Source organism: Myxine glutinosa, chromosome 4 (genome assembly GCF_964187855.1).
Source record: "Myxine glutinosa chromosome 4, kmMyxGlut1.1, whole genome shotgun sequence".
Classification (NCBI taxonomy): domain Eukaryota; kingdom Metazoa; phylum Chordata; class Myxini; order Myxiniformes; family Myxinidae; genus Myxine; species Myxine glutinosa.
The window spans coordinates 134985037-135003846 of NC_136264.1; the positions used below are offsets into that span (position 1 = coordinate 134985037).

Below are 18810 nucleotides of genomic sequence, written 5' to 3' on the forward strand. Positions count from 1 at the left end.
TGAACAACGATCGCCGACACCGGCACAAATGCATGCTCTGGATTGTCCACTCAGTGGACGGCTTGCTTTCACCTTCGCCTGTCCAATCAGCGGACGGCTTGCTTCGCCTTCGCCCAGCAGACGCCAATACGATGGCGTCGTAAGATGGCGTCGTATCGGCAGTTAATCGGATGCTTTTGGGCCCCGACGTCGGCTAATTCAGATTTTTCGAGTATGGCTGTACGTGATAAACAAAGAGTGCGGTTCGTAGATCGTAAATCCATTAGTGCCGTGGGCATCGGGTCACTGGGTGCGGTGTAAAAGGGATAACAAAGTCGAGTCCTTATGCTATTATTATATAGATGGCTGGATTCACAAGACCACTCACAATGTATTAGATTGTTCATCGATATCACATCTCCGTGTAATCACTGATATAATTATTAATCAGCCCCACGGTTTTGTCTTTACAAAGCAGAAATAAAACTCCCCTGTTTATTTTCATACACATGAGCAGTGCCCCCTCCCCCCCATCCCCCTCCCCCCCAACTCCTCCCAACCATCCATCTTCCATTTGCTCTTCGTCCAAGTAGACCTACAACGACAATGTTCATGGTCCTACTTGTCTGCCGCTGTGACGATGGAGCATTTGAATAAGGATGTGACACCGCTCTGACGGGCCAAACATCCATTTCCTACTTTGGTTTGTCTGTACAAACATTACCTTGGTTTCCTCAAATTTGCCTTTACGGTTACTGCAGCAATAAGTAACACCCTTGTCCACAGATGTCAGGGTTTCTTACGTCGTGCGCTTGTTTGCCAGAGAAAGACATTTTCTTGATTGCCACCACTTCATTATTACGCAGGTCCCTCGCCTGGAGGGTACAGAACACAATTATCCATTAGTACTGTAAACAAACCGAGGAAAACTGCATTATTACAATGTTATATAAAAGGAATATGTTCACACTTTACAAGTCTATTGTCAGCTCACCACATGTACAATAAATAAACACACAAAATTTAAGGGTAATAATAAAAATAATATAATAATAATAATGATCATAATTTCATAAATCGTCCCACGACAGGGCTGTTATTAATCAAATGCATAACTGCACTGCACGCTGGAGCAAGTGCTTTACTCCACCCCCACCGTGCTTTACTCCACCACCACCGTGCTTTACTCCACCCCCACCGTGCTTTACTCCACCACCACCGTGCTTTACTCCACCCCCACCGTGCTTTACTTCCTGCCTCCCCACCCGCCCTCCCCCGCCGACACAAGTTGGATTTTCTGCATTAACATAACAGCCAAAATGACCTCAAAGCTCTGTGAGACAGAGTGGTAACCTGAATAGCATCAAACTCATTTCACCAGGTTTTGGTCTGCTCAAAGGAAATAGATAAAAACCAAAATACAACGTATGCTGTACAGTACAATTAAGGATTTACCATGATAAAGGTAAGTTTCACTCCATTTCAACATCATATTTGTGTGAATCACAAAGTCACACAGCATTCCCAGATCGCAAAGCTTACGATATCGTTGCGATGTGCTGAAACTGTACTTACAAAATATACTGCACCAAAACTGCCATGACCGATCTCCTTAAGATCACCAAAGATATTTTCGGGGTCTTCATGCTGGAACAATTCCGCTACTTCTTGCTCCTTTACGCTGCCTGCACGTCCAGAAGGCATTATGCTTCTCCAAAGTGAGCCTGAAGACCGGTCACCGCCACTTGGGAAAGCCGGTCACGGCTTCCGAGGTTCAAGCTGCACCGACACTCTCGACCAAATGCAGCGGTGGGTCAAGCCGTGGTGCAAAGCTCAGTGGTGGTTCCACCACGGCTAGGGCCTGGCCACGGCTAGAAGCCCAGCTGCGGCTGCAGGCCGGGCAACTATCCTCGCCAGGCAAAGCCGGAAAGGTACTAGCCCAGTGCAAGGGCCATGTCAGACATTTCTGAAACAAAGATGCAAAAACAAACTTTAAACAATTTGCCTGTAAAAAATATACACACAAAGATTGGCATAAAAGTGTGAAAGGAAGAGAAACGTCAATTGTGTGGGGTAAGTAAGTGCGTGGAGTTTTTTCACTTTACATCCTCAAACACAATTTGGTGAATCTCAATCATTTCTGTGGAGGCAGACATGGCGGCTGTGAAAATCACAAGTACATCATGTACTCACAAGCTTATAGTCTTAGGTGTTCTCCCCCCCCCCCCCCCCCCCAATATACTACTTGGAGTTGCAATTCAACAACGTAGATGTGACAGCACTACCTTTTTGTTTCATTCTACCGCACTATTCTTTCTTTCCTCTCCACACTATCATTATGGCTCAGGTTTGCTGTGCTCGAACCCACATGAACCCACAAGCCTCCCTCCTCTTCCTCCCACAGTATACCGAAGGTGGGCAGAGGTTATGTTTTCAAACCTGTTTGTATGTTTGTTTTTGTCAGCAGGATACCTCATAAAGTTACGGACAGTTTCAAACAAAACGCGTTGGACAGGTTGGGTGAGCAACACGGACGAAATGATTAGACTTTGGTTCAGGTCCGGATGCAGATCCGGCCCATTAGTGGGGTACAAAACGTAAACCAGTCAGCCTGCTGGAGGTACGTGCTCTACCGAGTGCAGTTCGAGTCTATTAGTCAGGTTCACTATGTTTTTTCGTTCAAATTTTTTGGAGATTAGCAAAACTATACATTTTTGGAATATTCAGAGCATGAGGAATCCAAAAATTAATGTTCGCATTTGCGTAGACACCTTTGCGAAAATGACCCTCAGGACAGTGATGAAGATCTGTAAAAGCAAATTCCTGAACGGTATAGACCTAGTAGATCCTGTGTATTGGACTTATAGTTCAATCTGATACTAACAGGGCTGCTTTCTTGCTTTATAAACCCATACCTATAACTTCAAAGGACTTGCAATGTCATGTATGATGTAATACAGTTATATCACAAATATAAAGACAATGGTTTTCAATTACCTTTGTTTGTTGCTTTTCTATAATCCGGAGCACTATTGTGAGGCCTTTATTGGATTCCTTGACCCAGAAAACATAGGATTAGCATATTTAATTAAGTTTCTAGGTTGACTAGAAGCGGAGATAGCGCAAAATATGTATTTTATGGCGGCCATTTTGAAAATCCAAAATCTGTGTCTGTGCAAATGCCAACATTGATTTTCGGATTCTCCATGCTCTGATGATTCCAAAAATGTATAGGTTTGCTAATCTCCCAAAATTTTGAACGAAATTATATTTGTTAACATAGTGAACCTGACTATATGTATGATTTTGTCTGTTCTCCTGTAGTGATTGTTTTTTATTCTTCACTTCCTACAACTTCACAAAGGGATCTAATCCTAACAAGCATTTGTTCATCTTTAGGGTCCCCCAGATTAATTCACGTGAGCACGACTGCTTTGACTGCCCATGTACACAGAGATATTATTGAATGAATGAATGAAGGAATGAATGAATGATCGTTTTAAGGCCATTTTCCCCGCTAGAGCGGGGGTTAGCCAGTTTAGGACTGAGATATTATTCATAATAATCTGATCAATCCTGACAAATCTCACACTCTTACTATGTCTCTCCGAAAAGACCGACTGGACAACCCTCCCATCTACTTTCTGAATAATCCTCTCCAAGAAGTTCTGTCACTCAAGCTTTTGGGTCTCACTATCTGCCATGATCTTTCCTGGGAAAACCACATTTCAAATCTGGCCTCCAAAGCCAGTCGCCGACTGGGCATCCTCCGTCGTGCGAAGTCCTTCCTTGGCACATCTGAGCTCCTCAACACATACAAGGCTTTCATCCGCAGCTCAATGGAATACTGTTCTCCCCTATGGGCCGGTGCTCCTGCCTCACACCTAGCTCGTCTTCACGCTGTTGAAACAAAAGCGTTCAGAATCATTGGAATCTCCCGCGATGACGCTATCTCCGAGGGCCTCTCACTTACTCACCGCAGGCAGGTTGGTGGTCTTTCCGTCTTCTACCGACTCCTCTCCGGCCTTGCCCCCCCCAGCTCTCTCTGGGCTCTGTCCCCCAAATATTCCTGCAGGTTGCACAAGATCTGCCAGTAACCCTCTTATGGTTAAACTGCCAAAATCAAGACTCTCTGCTTACCTTCACTCCTTCATTCCTCTTTTCTCCCGCCTCTGGAACAAACTACCTCACTCTCTTCAATCCCACTCCTCCCTCCAGGTCTTTAAAACAGCTGTTCACCACCATCTCTTATCCTCCCCCATCCAAAACCTTGATCTTTTCTACTGCCGCTAATTTCACCCCAAATCCACTTTTTGAGGTGCCGACTTCTTTCCTGAAAGTCCTTGGTGTCCTTGCGTTTTATACCTATCCTGCCCCCCCCACCCCCCTCGGGCCCTCTCCCTCCCACACATCTCCCGATGTCCCTGCTCTCAAATGTTGTGTTTGTGTGCTTCCTCCCCTTCTCTCCCCATCTTGTCGACTGCTCCCCTTTTTATATACTTTGTTTGCTTGTGTGTTTGATTTGTTTGTTTGATAAATGTTAGCTCTTTCATGAGCCTCGACTCTGTACACACAAAAAAAAAACTCATTCATATATTATTCATATATTATATTCATATATTATTCATTATTCATTCATTCACACAGAGATATTATTGTAGCATGGATATTAGCATGCAGAGTAGTAGCATGTAGATATTATTGTAGCATGGATATTAGCATGTAGAGTAGTAGCATGTAGATATTATTGCAGCATGGATATTAGCATGCAGAGTAGTAGCATGTAGATATTATTGCAGCATGGATATTAGCATGTAGAGTAGTAGCATGTAGATATTATTGTAGCATGGATATTAACATGCAGAGTAGTAGCATGTAGATATTATTGTAGCATGGATATTAGCATGTAGAGTAGCATGTAGATATTATTGCAGCATGGATATTAGCATGTAGAGTAGTAGCATGTAGATATTATTGCAGCATGGATATTAGCATGCAGAGTAGTAGCATGTAGATATTATTGTAGCATGGATATTAGCATGTAGATATTATTGCAGCATGGATATTAGCATGTAGATATTATTGTAGCATGGATATTAGCATGTAGAGTAGTAGCATGTAGATATTATTGCAGCATGGATATTAGCATGTAGAGTAGTAGCATGTAGATATTATTGTAGCATGGATATTAGCATGCAGAGTAGTAGCATGTAGATATTATTGTAGCATGGATATTAGCATGTAGAGTAGCATGTAGATATTATTGCAGCATGGATATTAGCATGCAGAGTAGTAGCATGTAGATATTATTGCAGCATGGATATTAGCATGTAGAGTAGTAGCATGTAGATATTATTGCAGTGGATATTAGCATGTAGAGTAGTAGCATGTAGATATTATTGCAGCATGGATATTCGCATGTAGAGTAGTAGCATGTAGATATTATTGCAGCATGGATATTAGCATGTAGAGTAGTAGCATGTAGATATTATTGCAGTGGATATTAGCATGTAGAGTAGTATCATGTAGATATTATTGCAGCATGGATATTCGCATGTAGAGTAGTAGCATGTAGATATTATTGCAGCATGGATATTAGCATGTAGAGTAGTAGCATGTAGATATTATTGCAGTGGATATTAGCATGTAGAGTAGTATCATGTAGATATTATTGCAGCATGGATATTCGCATGTAGAGTAGTAGCATGTAGATATTATTGCAGCATGGATATTAGCATGTAGAGTAGCATGTAGATATTATTGCAGCATGGATATTAGCATGTAGAGTAGTAGCATGTAGATATTATTGCAGCATGGATATTAGCATGTAGAGTAGTAGCATGTAGATATTATTGCAGCATGGATATTAGCATGCAGAGTAGTAGCATGTAGATATTATTGTAGCATGGATATTAGCATGTAGAGTAGCATGTAGATATTATTGCAGCATGGATATTAGCATGCAGAGTAGTAGCATGTAGATATTATTGCAGCATGGATATTAGCATGTAGAGTAGTAGCATGTAGATATTATTGCAGTGGATATTAGCATGTAGAGTAGTAGCATGTAGATATTATTGCAGCATGGATATTCGCATGTAGAGTAGTAGCATGTAGATATTATTGCAGCATGGATATTCGCATGTAGAGTAGTAGCATGTAGATATTATTGTAGCATGGATATTAGCATGTAGAGTAGCATGTAGATATTATTGCAGCATGGATATTAGCATGTAGAGTAGTAGCATGTAGATATTATTGCAGCATGGATATTAGCATGTAGAGTAGTAGCATGTAGATATTATTGCAGCATGGATATTAGCATGCAGAGTAGTAGCATGTAGATATTATTGTAGCATGGATATTAGCATGTAGATATTATTGCAGCATGGATATTAGCATGTAGATATTATTGCAGCATGGATATTAGCATGCAGAGTAGTAGCATGTAGATATTATTGTAGCATGGATATTAGCATGTAGAGTAGTAGCATGTAGATATTATTGCAGCATGGATATTAGCATGTAGAGTAGTAGCATGTAGATATTATTGTAGCATGGATATTAGCATGCAGAGTAGTAGCATGTAGATATTATTGTAGCATGGATATTAGCATGTAGAGTAGCATGTAGATATTATTGCAGCATGGATATTAGCATGCAGAGTAGTAGCATGTAGATATTATTGCAGCATGGATATTAGCATGTAGAGTAGTAGCATGTAGATATTATTGCAGTGGATATTAGCATGTAGAGTAGTAGCATGTAGATATTATTGCAGCATGGATATTCGCATGTAGAGTAGTAGCATGTAGATATTATTGCAGCATGGATATTAGCATGTAGAGTAGTAGCATGTAGATATTATTGCAGTGGATATTAGCATGTAGAGTAGTAGCATGTAGATATTATTGCAGCATGGATATTAGCATGTAGAGTAGTAGCATGTAGATATTATTGCAGCATGGATATTAGCATGCAGAGTAGTAGCATGTAGATATTATTGTAGCATGGATATTAGCATGTAGAGTAGCATGTAGATATTATTGCAGCATGGATATTAGCATGTAGAGTAGTAGCATGTAGATATTATTGCAGCATGGATATTAGCATGTAGAGTAGTAGCATGTAGATATTATTGCAGCATGGATATTAGCATGTAGAGTAGTAGCATGTAGATATTATTGCAGCATGGATATTAGCATGCAGAGTAGTAGCATGTAGATATTATTGTAGCATGGATATTAGCATGTAGATATTATTGCAGCATGGATATTAGCATGTAGATATTATTGCAGCATGGATATTAGCATGCAGAGTAGTAGCATGTAGATATTATTGTAGCATGGATATTAGCATGTAGAGTAGTAGCATGTAGATATTATTGCAGCATGGATATTAGCATGTAGAGTAGTAGCATGTAGATATTATTGTAGCATGGATATTAGCATGCAGAGTAGTAGCATGTAGATATTATTGTAGCATGGATATTAGCATGTAGAGTAGCATGTAGATATTATTGCAGCATGGATATTAGCATGCAGAGTAGTAGCATGTAGATATTATTGCAGCATGGATATTAGCATGTAGAGTAGTAGCATGTAGATATTATTGCAGTGGATATTAGCATGTAGAGTAGTAGCATGTAGATATTATTGCAGCATGGATATTCGCATGTAGAGTAGTAGCATGTAGATATTATTGCAGCATGGATATTAGCATGTAGAGTAGTAGCATGTAGATATTATTGCAGTGGATATTAGCATGTAGAGTAGTAGCATGTAGATATTATTGCAGCATGGATATTCGCATGTAGAGTAGTAGCATGTAGATATTATTGCAGCATGGATATTAGCATGTAGAGTAGCATGTAGATATTATTGCAGCATGGATATTAGCATGTAGAGTAGTAGCATGTAGATATTATTGCAGCATGGATATTAGCATGTAGAGTAGTAGCATGTAGATATTATTGCAGCATGGATATTAGCATGCAGAGTAGTAGCATGTAGATATTATTGTAGCATGGATATTCGCATGTAGAGTAGTAGCATGTAGATATTATTGCAGCATGGATATTAGCATGCAGAGTAGTAGCATGTAGATATTATTGTAGCATGGATATTAGCATGTAGAGTAGCATGTAGATATTATTGCAGCATGGATATTAGCATGCAGAGTAGTAGCATGTAGATATTATTGCAGCATGGATATTAGCATGTAGAGTAGTAGCATGTAGATATTATTGCAGTGGATATTAGCATGTAGAGTAGTAGCATGTAGATATTATTGCAGCATGGATATTCGCATGTAGAGTAGTAGCATGTAGATATTATTGCAGCATGGATATTCGCATGTAGAGTAGTAGCATGTAGATATTATTGCAGCATGGATATTAGCATGCAGAGTAGTAGCATGTAGATATTATTGCAGCATGGATATTAGCATGTAGATATTATTGCAGCATGGATATTAGCATGTAGATATTATTGCAGCATGGATATTAGCATGCAGAGTAGTAGCATGTAGATATTATTGTAGCATGGATATTAGCATGTAGAGTAGTAGCATGTAGATATTATTGCAGCATGGATATTAGCATGTAGAGTAGTAGCATGTAGATATTATTGTAGCATGGATATTAGCATGCAGAGTAGTAGCATGTAGATATTATTGTAGCATGGATATTAGCATGTAGAGTAGCATGTAGATATTATTGCAGCATGGATATTAGCATGCAGAGTAGTAGCATGTAGATATTATTGCAGCATGGATATTAGCATGTAGAGTAGTAGCATGTAGATATTATTGCAGTGGATATTAGCATGTAGAGTAGTAGCATGTAGACATTATTGCAGCATGGATATTCGCATGTAGAGTAGTAGCATGTAGATATTATTGCAGCATGGATATTAGCATGCAGAGTAGTAGCATGTAGATATTATTGCAGTGGATATTAGCATGTAGAGTAGTAGCATGTAGATATTATTGCAGCATGGATATTAGCATGTAGAGTAGTAGCATGTAGCTATTATTGTAGCATGGATATTAGCATGTAGAGTAGTAGCATGTAGATATTATTGTAGCATGGATATTAGCATGCAGAGTAGTAGCATGTAGCTATTATTGCAGTGGATATTAGCATGTAGAGTAGTAGCATGTAGATATTATTGCAGCATGGATATTCGCATGTAGAGTAGTAGCATGTAGATATTATTGCAGCATGGATATTAGCATGCAGAGTAGTAGCATGTAGCTATTATTGTAGCATGGATATTAGCATGTAGAGTAGTAGCATGTAGCTATTATTGTAGCATGGATATTAGCATGTAGAGTAGTAGCATGTAGATATTATTACAGCATGGATATTAGCATGTAGAGTAGTAGCATGTAGATATTATTGTAGCATGGATATTAGCATGTAGAGTAGTAGCATGTAGATATTATTGTAGCATGGATATTAGCATGTAGAGTAGTAGCATGTAGATATTATTGCAGCATGGATATTAGCATGTAGAGTAGTAGCATGTAGATATTATTGCAGCATGGATATTAGCATGTAGAGTAGTAGCATGTAGATATTATTGCAGCATGGATATTAGCATGTAGAGTCGTAGCATGTAGATATTATTGCAGCATGGATATTAGCATGTAGAGTAGCATGGAGATATTATTGCAGCATGGATATTAGCATGTAGAGTCGTAGCATGTAGATATTATTGTAGCATGGATATTAGCATGTAGAGTAGCATGGAGATATTATTGCAGCATGGATATTAGCATGTAGAGTAGTAGCATGTAGATATTATTGCAGCATGGATATATTAGCATGTAGAGTAGTAGCATGTAGATATTATTACAGCATGGATATTAGCATGCAGAGTAGTAGCATGTAGATATTATTGTAGCATGGATATTAGCATGTAGAGTAGCATGGAGATATTATTGCAGCATGGATATTAGCATGTAGAGTAGTAGCATGTAGATATTATTGCAGCATGGATATATTAGCATGTAGAGTAGTAGCATGTAGATATTATTGTGGTATTGAAGAAATACATGGAAATGAATATTCAAATTCAATGTGTTCATGGAGTGGTTTCTGCCTTATCAAACAGTCTACATTCATATAAAAATCAGAAATGTCTTCACCGACCGTTCTGCGGCCGTGATTCTCCCTCCTTTTCCGCCCTTTTACATTCGACTCCTGTTTATAAATTTCCCATTTTGTTGCTTACTTTTGCCTGCTTGGGATGCTGATTTACATTTATTAATCCATGTCGGTACAAAAGAACTAATCACGCGCATGCACGTACCAATGCACGCACACAACTACATATACCGGCACGGCACACCAATAAAACCGACATTAATTTAATTGATACCACCTTTTATTGCAAATACTAAATTACAAATTGACCCCTTTGATATTCCACTATAAGCACAAGTTGTATCATTTGTATTCTAGGATCTTTATGGAATTCAGGACAAAAACTACCACAGCAATCGGTAGAAAGCATACCTCCGCCAGGCTGAAAGGTTTTTTTTTTTTTTTTTTTTTTTGTATACAAGATCGAGGCTCGTGAAAGAGCGAACATTAATCACACAGAAAGACAAACCGACACATAAAACATATAACATCAGGAGCGGTAGACAAGATGGGGAGAGAGGGGGAAGGACACAAACACAACATTTGAGAGCAGGGACCGAGAGACATGGAGACATCGAGAGATCTGAGAGAGGGCGAGGGCTTTGGGGGGGGGGGGCATGGGAAGGGGGGGCGGGTGGGAGAGGTATAAAACATATGGACACTGCCAGGACTTCCAGGAAAGAAGTTGGAATTTCAAACAAGGTGGATCTGGGGTGAATTAGCGGGGGTAGAAAAGATCAAGGTTTTGGATGGGGAAAGACAAGAGATGGTGGTGAACAGCTGTTTTAAAGACCTGGAGGGAGGAGTGGGATTGAAGAGAGTGAGGGAGTTTGTTCCAGAGGCGGGAGAATAGAGGAATGAAAGAGTGAAGGTGAGCAGAGAGCCGAGATTTCGGCAGTTTAACCATCAGAGGGTTGCTGGCAGATCTTGTGCGACCTGTAGGAATATTTGGGGGACAGAGCACAGAGAGAGCTGGGGGTGCAAGGCCGGAGAGGAGTCGGTAGAAGACAGAAAGACCACCTACCTGCCTGCGGTGAGTGAGTGAAAGGCCCTCAGAGATAGCTTCATCGCGGGAGATTCCAATAATTCTGAAAGCTTTGGTTTCAACAGCGTGAAGCCTAGCTAGGTGTGAGGCAGGAGCACCGGCCCAGAGGGGAGAACAGTATTTCATTGAGCTGCGGATGAAAGCCTTGTATGTGGTGAGGAGATCAGGTGTGCCGAGGAAGGACTTCGCACGACGGAGGATGCCCAGTCGGCGACTGGCTTTGGAGGCCAGCTTGGAAATGTGGTTTTCCCAAGAAAGATCATGGCAGATAGTGAGACCCAAAAGCTTGAGCGACAGAACTTCTTGGAGAGGATTGTTGAGAAAGTAGATGGGAGGGTTGTCCAATCGATCTTTTCGGAGAGACATAGTAAGAGTGTGAGATTTGTCAGGATTGAAAGACATGTTCCACTTGTTTGACCAGTCTGTGATTTTGTCCAAGTCTTCAGAGAGTGAGGAGGCTGCAGACTGCTGTTTTGTATCCCACCGATACGCTGGATCTGCATCAGGATCTTAACCAAAATCTTATCGGCTTGTTCTTGTGGCCAAACCAACTCATCCCAAGTTTTGTCCGAATCCATCCACAGCATGTTGAGATATCCTGCTATATATCGTTTTTGGCCCCATGTCTCAATGGAGAAGAATCTCTTAAATAATTAAATAATTATCGTATCCGAATCCATATTAAGATCTTCACCAAAATTGAATCGATTCTTCCTTGTCAGACACCCAACCCCTCCACCACGTTTTGTCCAAATCCATCCATAACTTTTTGCGATATCCTGCTATGTCGTTTTTGGCCCCACTTAAACATTCTCGTATCCAGATCTTCACCAAAATCGAATCATTTCGTCCCTTTCACACACCCAACATGTTCACCAAGTTTCATCCAAAGCAGTCAATAACTTTGAGATATTAGTCAGGTTCACCATGTCAATAAATTATATTTCGTTCAAAATCATGGTAGATTAGCAAACCTATACATTTTTGGAAAGGTTATAGCATAAGGAAACTAAAAATCAATGTTTACATTTGGAGAGATACCTGTATGGCGGCCATTTTGGATTTTCAAAATGGCCACTGTAAAATACATATTTTGTTCTATTTCTGCCTCTAATTACCCTAAAAACTTTTAAAAATATACTAAACCTATATTTTCAGGGACAAGGAATCCAATGAAAGTATCAAATTAGTGCTATGGGGAATGGTACGACACGAATCAAAGGTTTTGAATTGCAAAATACTGTCTTTATATTCGCGATAAGTTGCATAATCAAATACATGTTATCATTTTGTACAGGCAGTTAATAACATCAAAATGTGTCACAATAATTCATATCACCAAACATACACAGGCAGTCAGCAAAATCATATATACACATGCAGTCAGTATAACTTCACATCTACACAGACAGTCAATGACAAAATATACACAGGCAGTCAATGGCATCAAACATACACGATTACAGAATATGCCATTTAGAGTTCGTCATCACTGTCCTGTGTGTCGTATCCGACAATATAGTCCGCATCGTTTTCACAGTCCGTTCCACACAAGCAAAGGTCGGTCAAATTGATTGGCAAATCGAATTGGTCGAATGGTCGATCGAATCGAATTCGATGAATCGAATCGAATCGAATCGATCGAATGGTCGAATGGTCGATCGAAGCGATTGGTCGAATGGTCGAATTGGTCGAATGGAATTGGTCGATTGGTCGAATTGGTCGAATTGGTCGAATCGAATTGGTCGGAATTGGCTAATGTAAACATTGATTTTCAGATTTTCCATGTAATAACGTTTCCAAAAATGTATAGGTTTGCTAATCTACCATGATTTTGAACGAAAAAACATAGTGAACCTGACTATATCATGCTCACAGATAGACAAACATATAAGAGTGAAAACATGACCTTCGTCCACCTTCGTTGGCGGAGGTATCGTGTTTTGACGATCAAAATATAAACAAAGCTGAAGAGCAAGTTTTCTCAAACTCGGTCAAAACTTTAAAGGTTATGTGAAAACCATGAGTACAACAGGTCAAAGTGGTGATATAGTATAACATCTGCTCACGAACTCAACAAACTACATTCTTATGAGCACAATTTTTTTTCTTTACTATGACCAAACACAGAGTGAGATTTCTCTGTAGATTTAGCAAAGACAACATCCCCTAAGGGCGAGTCTTCAAGCCTGTTTTTTTAAGTTGATCCAACACTCATGGAGGTATTTGTACACAAATCCATACATCATGAACAAGGGATGGGGGGAGGGGAGGGGGGTTCAGAGGGGAATGCTAAACAGGTCAACCTGTATTTTAAGCATTCCTGGAGGGGCTTCTTCTTTAATGTCTTATCACAAAGGCATATCGACGGAAAATATGGGTACTGCTCCTCAAATGTCTATTGTATGACGCCATAGCATGAAGCCTCATCTCTATCACTTCGACCAACATTTTCAGGCACATCACACTGAATTGGCCAAGTAACAGAAAAGGTAAATTAGACAGGAGAAAGCGAAGACCAAATTTGCCAATCCTTAGAGATCTTATCTTAGAATAATTGTAGACAACAACTAGAACGTCACTCGGTACAGCGCATACCTCCGCTGAACGGTCTACGATTTGTATCCCACCGATAGGCCACATCTGGATCCGGACCTGATCCAAAATCTAATTTGTTTGTTCTTGTCACCTAAGTGTTATGATTTATGGGAGTGAGACATGGGAGTGAGATTGTCATTTATTACAGCTCGTTATATCATTATTAGTCCCCTACCGGTGTACACCGGAGGGGACTATAGGTTTGTACGCCGTCCCTCCGTCTGTCCATCCGTCAGTCCATCAGTCTGTCACGCAAAGAACAGTTTTCCGGACCTTTTTTCTAAACGCTTAATGCTAATGATTTCAAACTTGGTACATGGTTTCCTCATGATAAGGTACAGATAGAGTTCGAACTTCACGACGTTTCGATCATTTTTGACAAAGTTATGGCACTTCGTTTATTCTAGAGTTCTCCTCAAGCCGCACCGCGCGCCCTCAGCCTCGTCTCGCGAACGTCAAAAGTGCGACACAGCTTGCGCTTTCGGGAGGGGCGGAGCCAAGCCGAGCAACATATATATATATATATACACATCGATCATTGATCGTGAACCGGAAAATATAATAAATTACTGATATTTAGCGACTCGAAAGGTTCTTTATCAACAACTTATTTTCTCGTGCTTCTGCTGACCTGTCTGCAAGGTGTATAAATCAAAGTCCCGAGTGCGAATCACAGGTGAGCCCGTCCTGAGGTAATTAGCGATTGGGAACGATTCAGAACCTGTGGGTGAATAACCCTTTGGTAATTTCCCCAACAGTTTACCGGACGACAGACTGCCGGTAGGGGACATGTATTGCAGCGCAATACTCAGATAAGAATGCTTGTTGTTACTAGCAACGGTACCTGCCCTACGGGCGAGGCTTCAATAAGGAGGCCCAAATGAAAAGGCAAAATATCAGAAATTGAAGGCTTTTATTTTATTTTAAACGATTTATATGAACATCGGTTAAATCATATCACACGCAAATCATCAAAATCTAAACAGTATTTGTAGAATTTCAATAAAAGCCACATCACTGTTCATATCGGTAAATATTATTCCATTGTGTTTGGAAAAACTGAAAAATTAGAAAAACAATATAGCCTATTTTATTCCGGGGGGTCCTACAATTACCCACCCAAAATTTCGTTGCGATTGGTTCAGCCGTTTTTGCGGTACCTGAGAACGGACCGGACAGACAGACGGACAGACAGAGAGCCATTTCATTGGTGAATTATAGTAAGATATGTGCAGAATAACTGTTGTGTCACCTCCGCATCAAAGTGTCAGAGATAGTGAACCTGACTATATCATGCTCACAGATAGACAAACATATAAGAGTGAAAACATGACCTTCGTCCACCTTCGTTGGCGGAGGTATCGTGTTTTGACGATCAAAATATAAACAAAGCTGAAGAGCAAGTTTTCTCAAACTCGGTCAAAACTTTAAAGGTTATGTGAAAACCATGAGTACAACAGGTCAAAGTGGTGATATAGTATAACATCTGCTCACGAACTCAACAAACTACATTCTTATGAGCACAATTTTTTTTCTTTACTATGACCAAACACAGAGTGAGATTTCTCTGTAGATTTAGCAAAGACAACATCCCCTAAGGGCGAGTCTTCAAGCCTGTTTTTTTAAGTTGATCCAACACTCATGGAGGTATTTGTACACAAATCCATACATCATGAACAAGGGATGGGGGGAGGGGAGGGGGGGTTCAGAGGGGAATGCTAAACAGGTCAACCTGTATTTTAAGCATTCCTGGAGGGGCTTCTTCTTTAATGTCTTATCACAAAGGCATATCGACGGAAAATATGGGTACTGCTCCTCAAATGTCTATTGTATGACGCCATAGCATGAAGCCTCATCTCTATCACTTCGACCAACATTTTCAGGCACATCACACTGAATTGGCCAAGTAACAGAAAAGGTAAATTAGACAGGAGAAAGCGAAGACCAAATTTGCCAATCCTTAGAGATCTTATCTTAGAATAATTGTAGACAACAACTAGAACGTCACTCGGTACAGCGCATACCTCCGCTGAACGGTCTACGATTTGTATCCCACCGATAGGCCACATCTGGATCCGGACCTGATCCAAAATCTAATTTGTTTGTTCTTGTCACCTAAGTGTTATGATTTATGGGAGTGAGACATGGGAGTGAGATTGTCATTTATTACAGCTCGTTATATCATTATTAGTCCCCTACCGGTGTACACCGGAGGGGACTATAGGTTTGTACGCCGTCCCTCCGTCTGTCCATCCGTCAGTCCATCAGTCTGTCACGCAAAGAACAGTTTTCCGGACCTTTTTTCTAAACGCTTAATGCTAATGATTTCAAACTTGGTACATGGTTTCCTCATGATAAGGTACAGATAGAGTTCGAACTTCACGACGTTTCGATCATTTTTGACAAAGTTATGGCACTTCGTTTATTCTAGAGTTCTCCTCAAGCCGCACCGCGCGCCCTCAGCCTCGTCTCGCGAACGTCAAAAGTGCGACACAGCTTGCGCTTTCGGGAGGGGCGGAGCCAAGCCGAGCAACATATATATATATATATACACATCGATCATTGATCGTGAACCGGAAAATATAATAAATTACTGATATTTAGCGACTCGAAAGGTTCTTTATCAACAACTTATTTTCTCGTGCTTCTGCTGACCTGTCTGCAAGGTGTATAAATCAAAGTCCCGAGTGCGAATCACAGGTGAGCCCGTCCTGAGGTAATTAGCGATTGGGAACGATTCAGAACCTGTGGGTGAATAACCCTTTGGTAATTTCCCCAACAGTTTACCGGACGACAGACTGCCGGTAGGGGACATGTATTGCAGCGCAATACTCAGATAAGAATGCTTGTTGTTACTAGCAACGGTACCTGCCCTACGGGCGGGGCTTCAATAAGGAGGCCCAAATGAAAAGGCAAAATATCAGAAATTGAAGGCTTTTATTTTATTTTAAACGATTTATATGAACATCGGTTAAATCATATCACACGCAAATCATCAAAATCTAAACAGTATTTGTAGAATTTCAATAAAAGCCACATCACTGTTCATATCGGTAAATATTATTCCATTGTGTTTGGAAAAACTGAAAAATTAGAAAAACAATATAGCCTATTTTATTCCGGGGGGTCCTACAATTACCCACCCAAAATTTCGTTGCGATTGGTTCAGCCGTTTTTGCGGTACCTGAGAACGGACCGGACAGACAGACGGACAGACAGAGAGCCATTTCATTGGTGAATTATAGTAAGATATGTGCAGAATAACTGTTGTGTCACCTCCGCATCAAAGTGTCAGAGACAGTCATCCAGTAGATCCTCATCATTCCTTGCATCCCTTTGTAATTTCCCTAATAAATGTCTATCATTTCTCTGATAATTATTACCTCCGCCACAGAAGGTGAACAAAGGTCATGCTTTAACTCAAGTCTGTCTGTCTGTGAGCAGGATTACTCAAAAAGTTATGGACAGATTCGGATGAAATTTGGTGGATAGGTCGGGTGTGTGGCGAGCGACGATTTATTCTATTTTGAAGATCCGGATCAGGAACTCAATCCGAGAATTTTTAAAGATTTCTTCACCATTGAGAGAGGCCAAAAACGATATACAGCATGATATTTCAGAGTTGGGGAGGGGATTATGACAAAACTTGGTGGACGAGTTGGATAGGGTGACCAGAACAGGCCGATTAGATTTTGGTTCAGGTCCGAATGGAAACTCGGCCCATCAGTGGGATACAAAATGTAAACTATTCAGCCTGGAGGAGGTATGCGCTCTACCGAGTGCAGTTCTAGTTTATTTGTTTTTATTCGCCCTCTCTACAAGTGATCTAATGATGCGTCATGTTGGACATATCCCATGACATCACAGAGCCCCAGGGCTGCATTCTGATTGGATGTTTTTTTTAACACCAATGAGTGGTCCATTACAGGGCATAGGTGGTCACTGCGCCAGTCAATCATAGTTCGAAAGCTACCTCATGTGCCCCGGGCACTGAGCCGTGAGCCAATGGCTTTAAAGTCCCTGGAATGACACCATCGCCCCCACACATCCAATCAAGGCAGAGTCAATTTTTCCGTAAGCCAATCCGCGAGGGCTGACATCATGGCTAGGACCGGATTGTAGGGGTCTTCATTCAGAGAAGGCAGTTGATGAGAAAGAGAGGAGAGAGAGAGAGAAGAAAGAGAGAAGAAAGAGAGAAGAAAGAGAGAAGAAAGAAGAGAGAAGAAAGAGAGAGAAAGAGAGGAGAAGAGAGAAGAAAGAGAGGAGAAAGAAGAGAAAGAGAGGAGAAAGAGGAGAAGAAGAGGAGAAAGAGAGGAGAAAAGAGAGGAGAAAGAGAGGAGAAAGAGAGGAGAAAGAGAGAAAGAGAGAGAAAGAGAGGAGAAAAGAGGAGAAAGAGAGGAGAAAGAGAGGAGAAAGAGAGGAGAAAGAGAGGAGAAAGAGAGGAGAAAGAGAGGAGAAAGAGAGGAGAAAGAGAGGAGAAAGAGAGGAGAGAGAGAGAGAGAGACAGAGAGAGAGAGAGAGAGAGAGAGAGAGAGAGAGAATGTTGGTGAGAAGAGAGAACGAGAGAAGAGAGAAAGAGAGAAAGAGAGGAGAAAGAGAGGGAGAGAGAGAGAGAGAGGGCGAAGAGAGAGAGAGAGAGAGAGAGAGAGAGAAAAGAGCAAGAGAGAGAGAGAGAGCAAGAGAGAGAGAGAGAGAGCGAGAGAGAGAGAGAGCAAGAGAGAGAGAGAGAGATGAGAGAGGATGTTGGTGAGAAAGAGAGAAAGAAGAGAAAGAGAGAAGAGAAGAGAGAAAGAGAGAAAAGAGAGAGAGAGGAGGGAGGATGTTGGTGAGAAAGAGAGAGAGAATGTTGGTGAGAAAGAGAGAAAGAGAGAAAGAGAAAGAGAGGATGTTAGAGAGAAAGAGAGAAAGAGAGAGAGAGAGAGAGAGAAAGAGAGAGAAAGAGAGGATGTTGGTGAGAAAGAGAGAGAGAGAAAGAGAGAGAAGAGAAGAGAACAGAGAGAGAAAGAAGAGAAAGAGAGAGAAAGAGAGAGAAAGAGAG

General features: G+C 40.8%; 1 protein-coding gene across 2 annotated transcripts in view; it reads right to left on the minus strand.

Annotated features, from left to right (window-relative positions):
- LOC137425264 (serine/threonine-protein kinase TAO1) overlaps positions 1–18810 on the minus strand; it is a 65565-nt gene that overhangs the window by 42647 nt on the left and 4108 nt on the right. For both annotated transcript variants that reach the window (XM_078776469.1, XM_078776470.1), the window contains exons 2-3: positions 1555–1945; positions 783–854 (exon numbers count right to left, since the gene is read on the minus strand). In XM_078776469.1, coding sequence (XP_078632595.1) covers positions 783–854; positions 1555–1683 — 201 coding nt within the window. In that variant the 5' untranslated portion in view covers positions 1684–1945. The remainder of the gene's footprint in view (positions 1–782; positions 855–1554; positions 1946–18810) is intronic.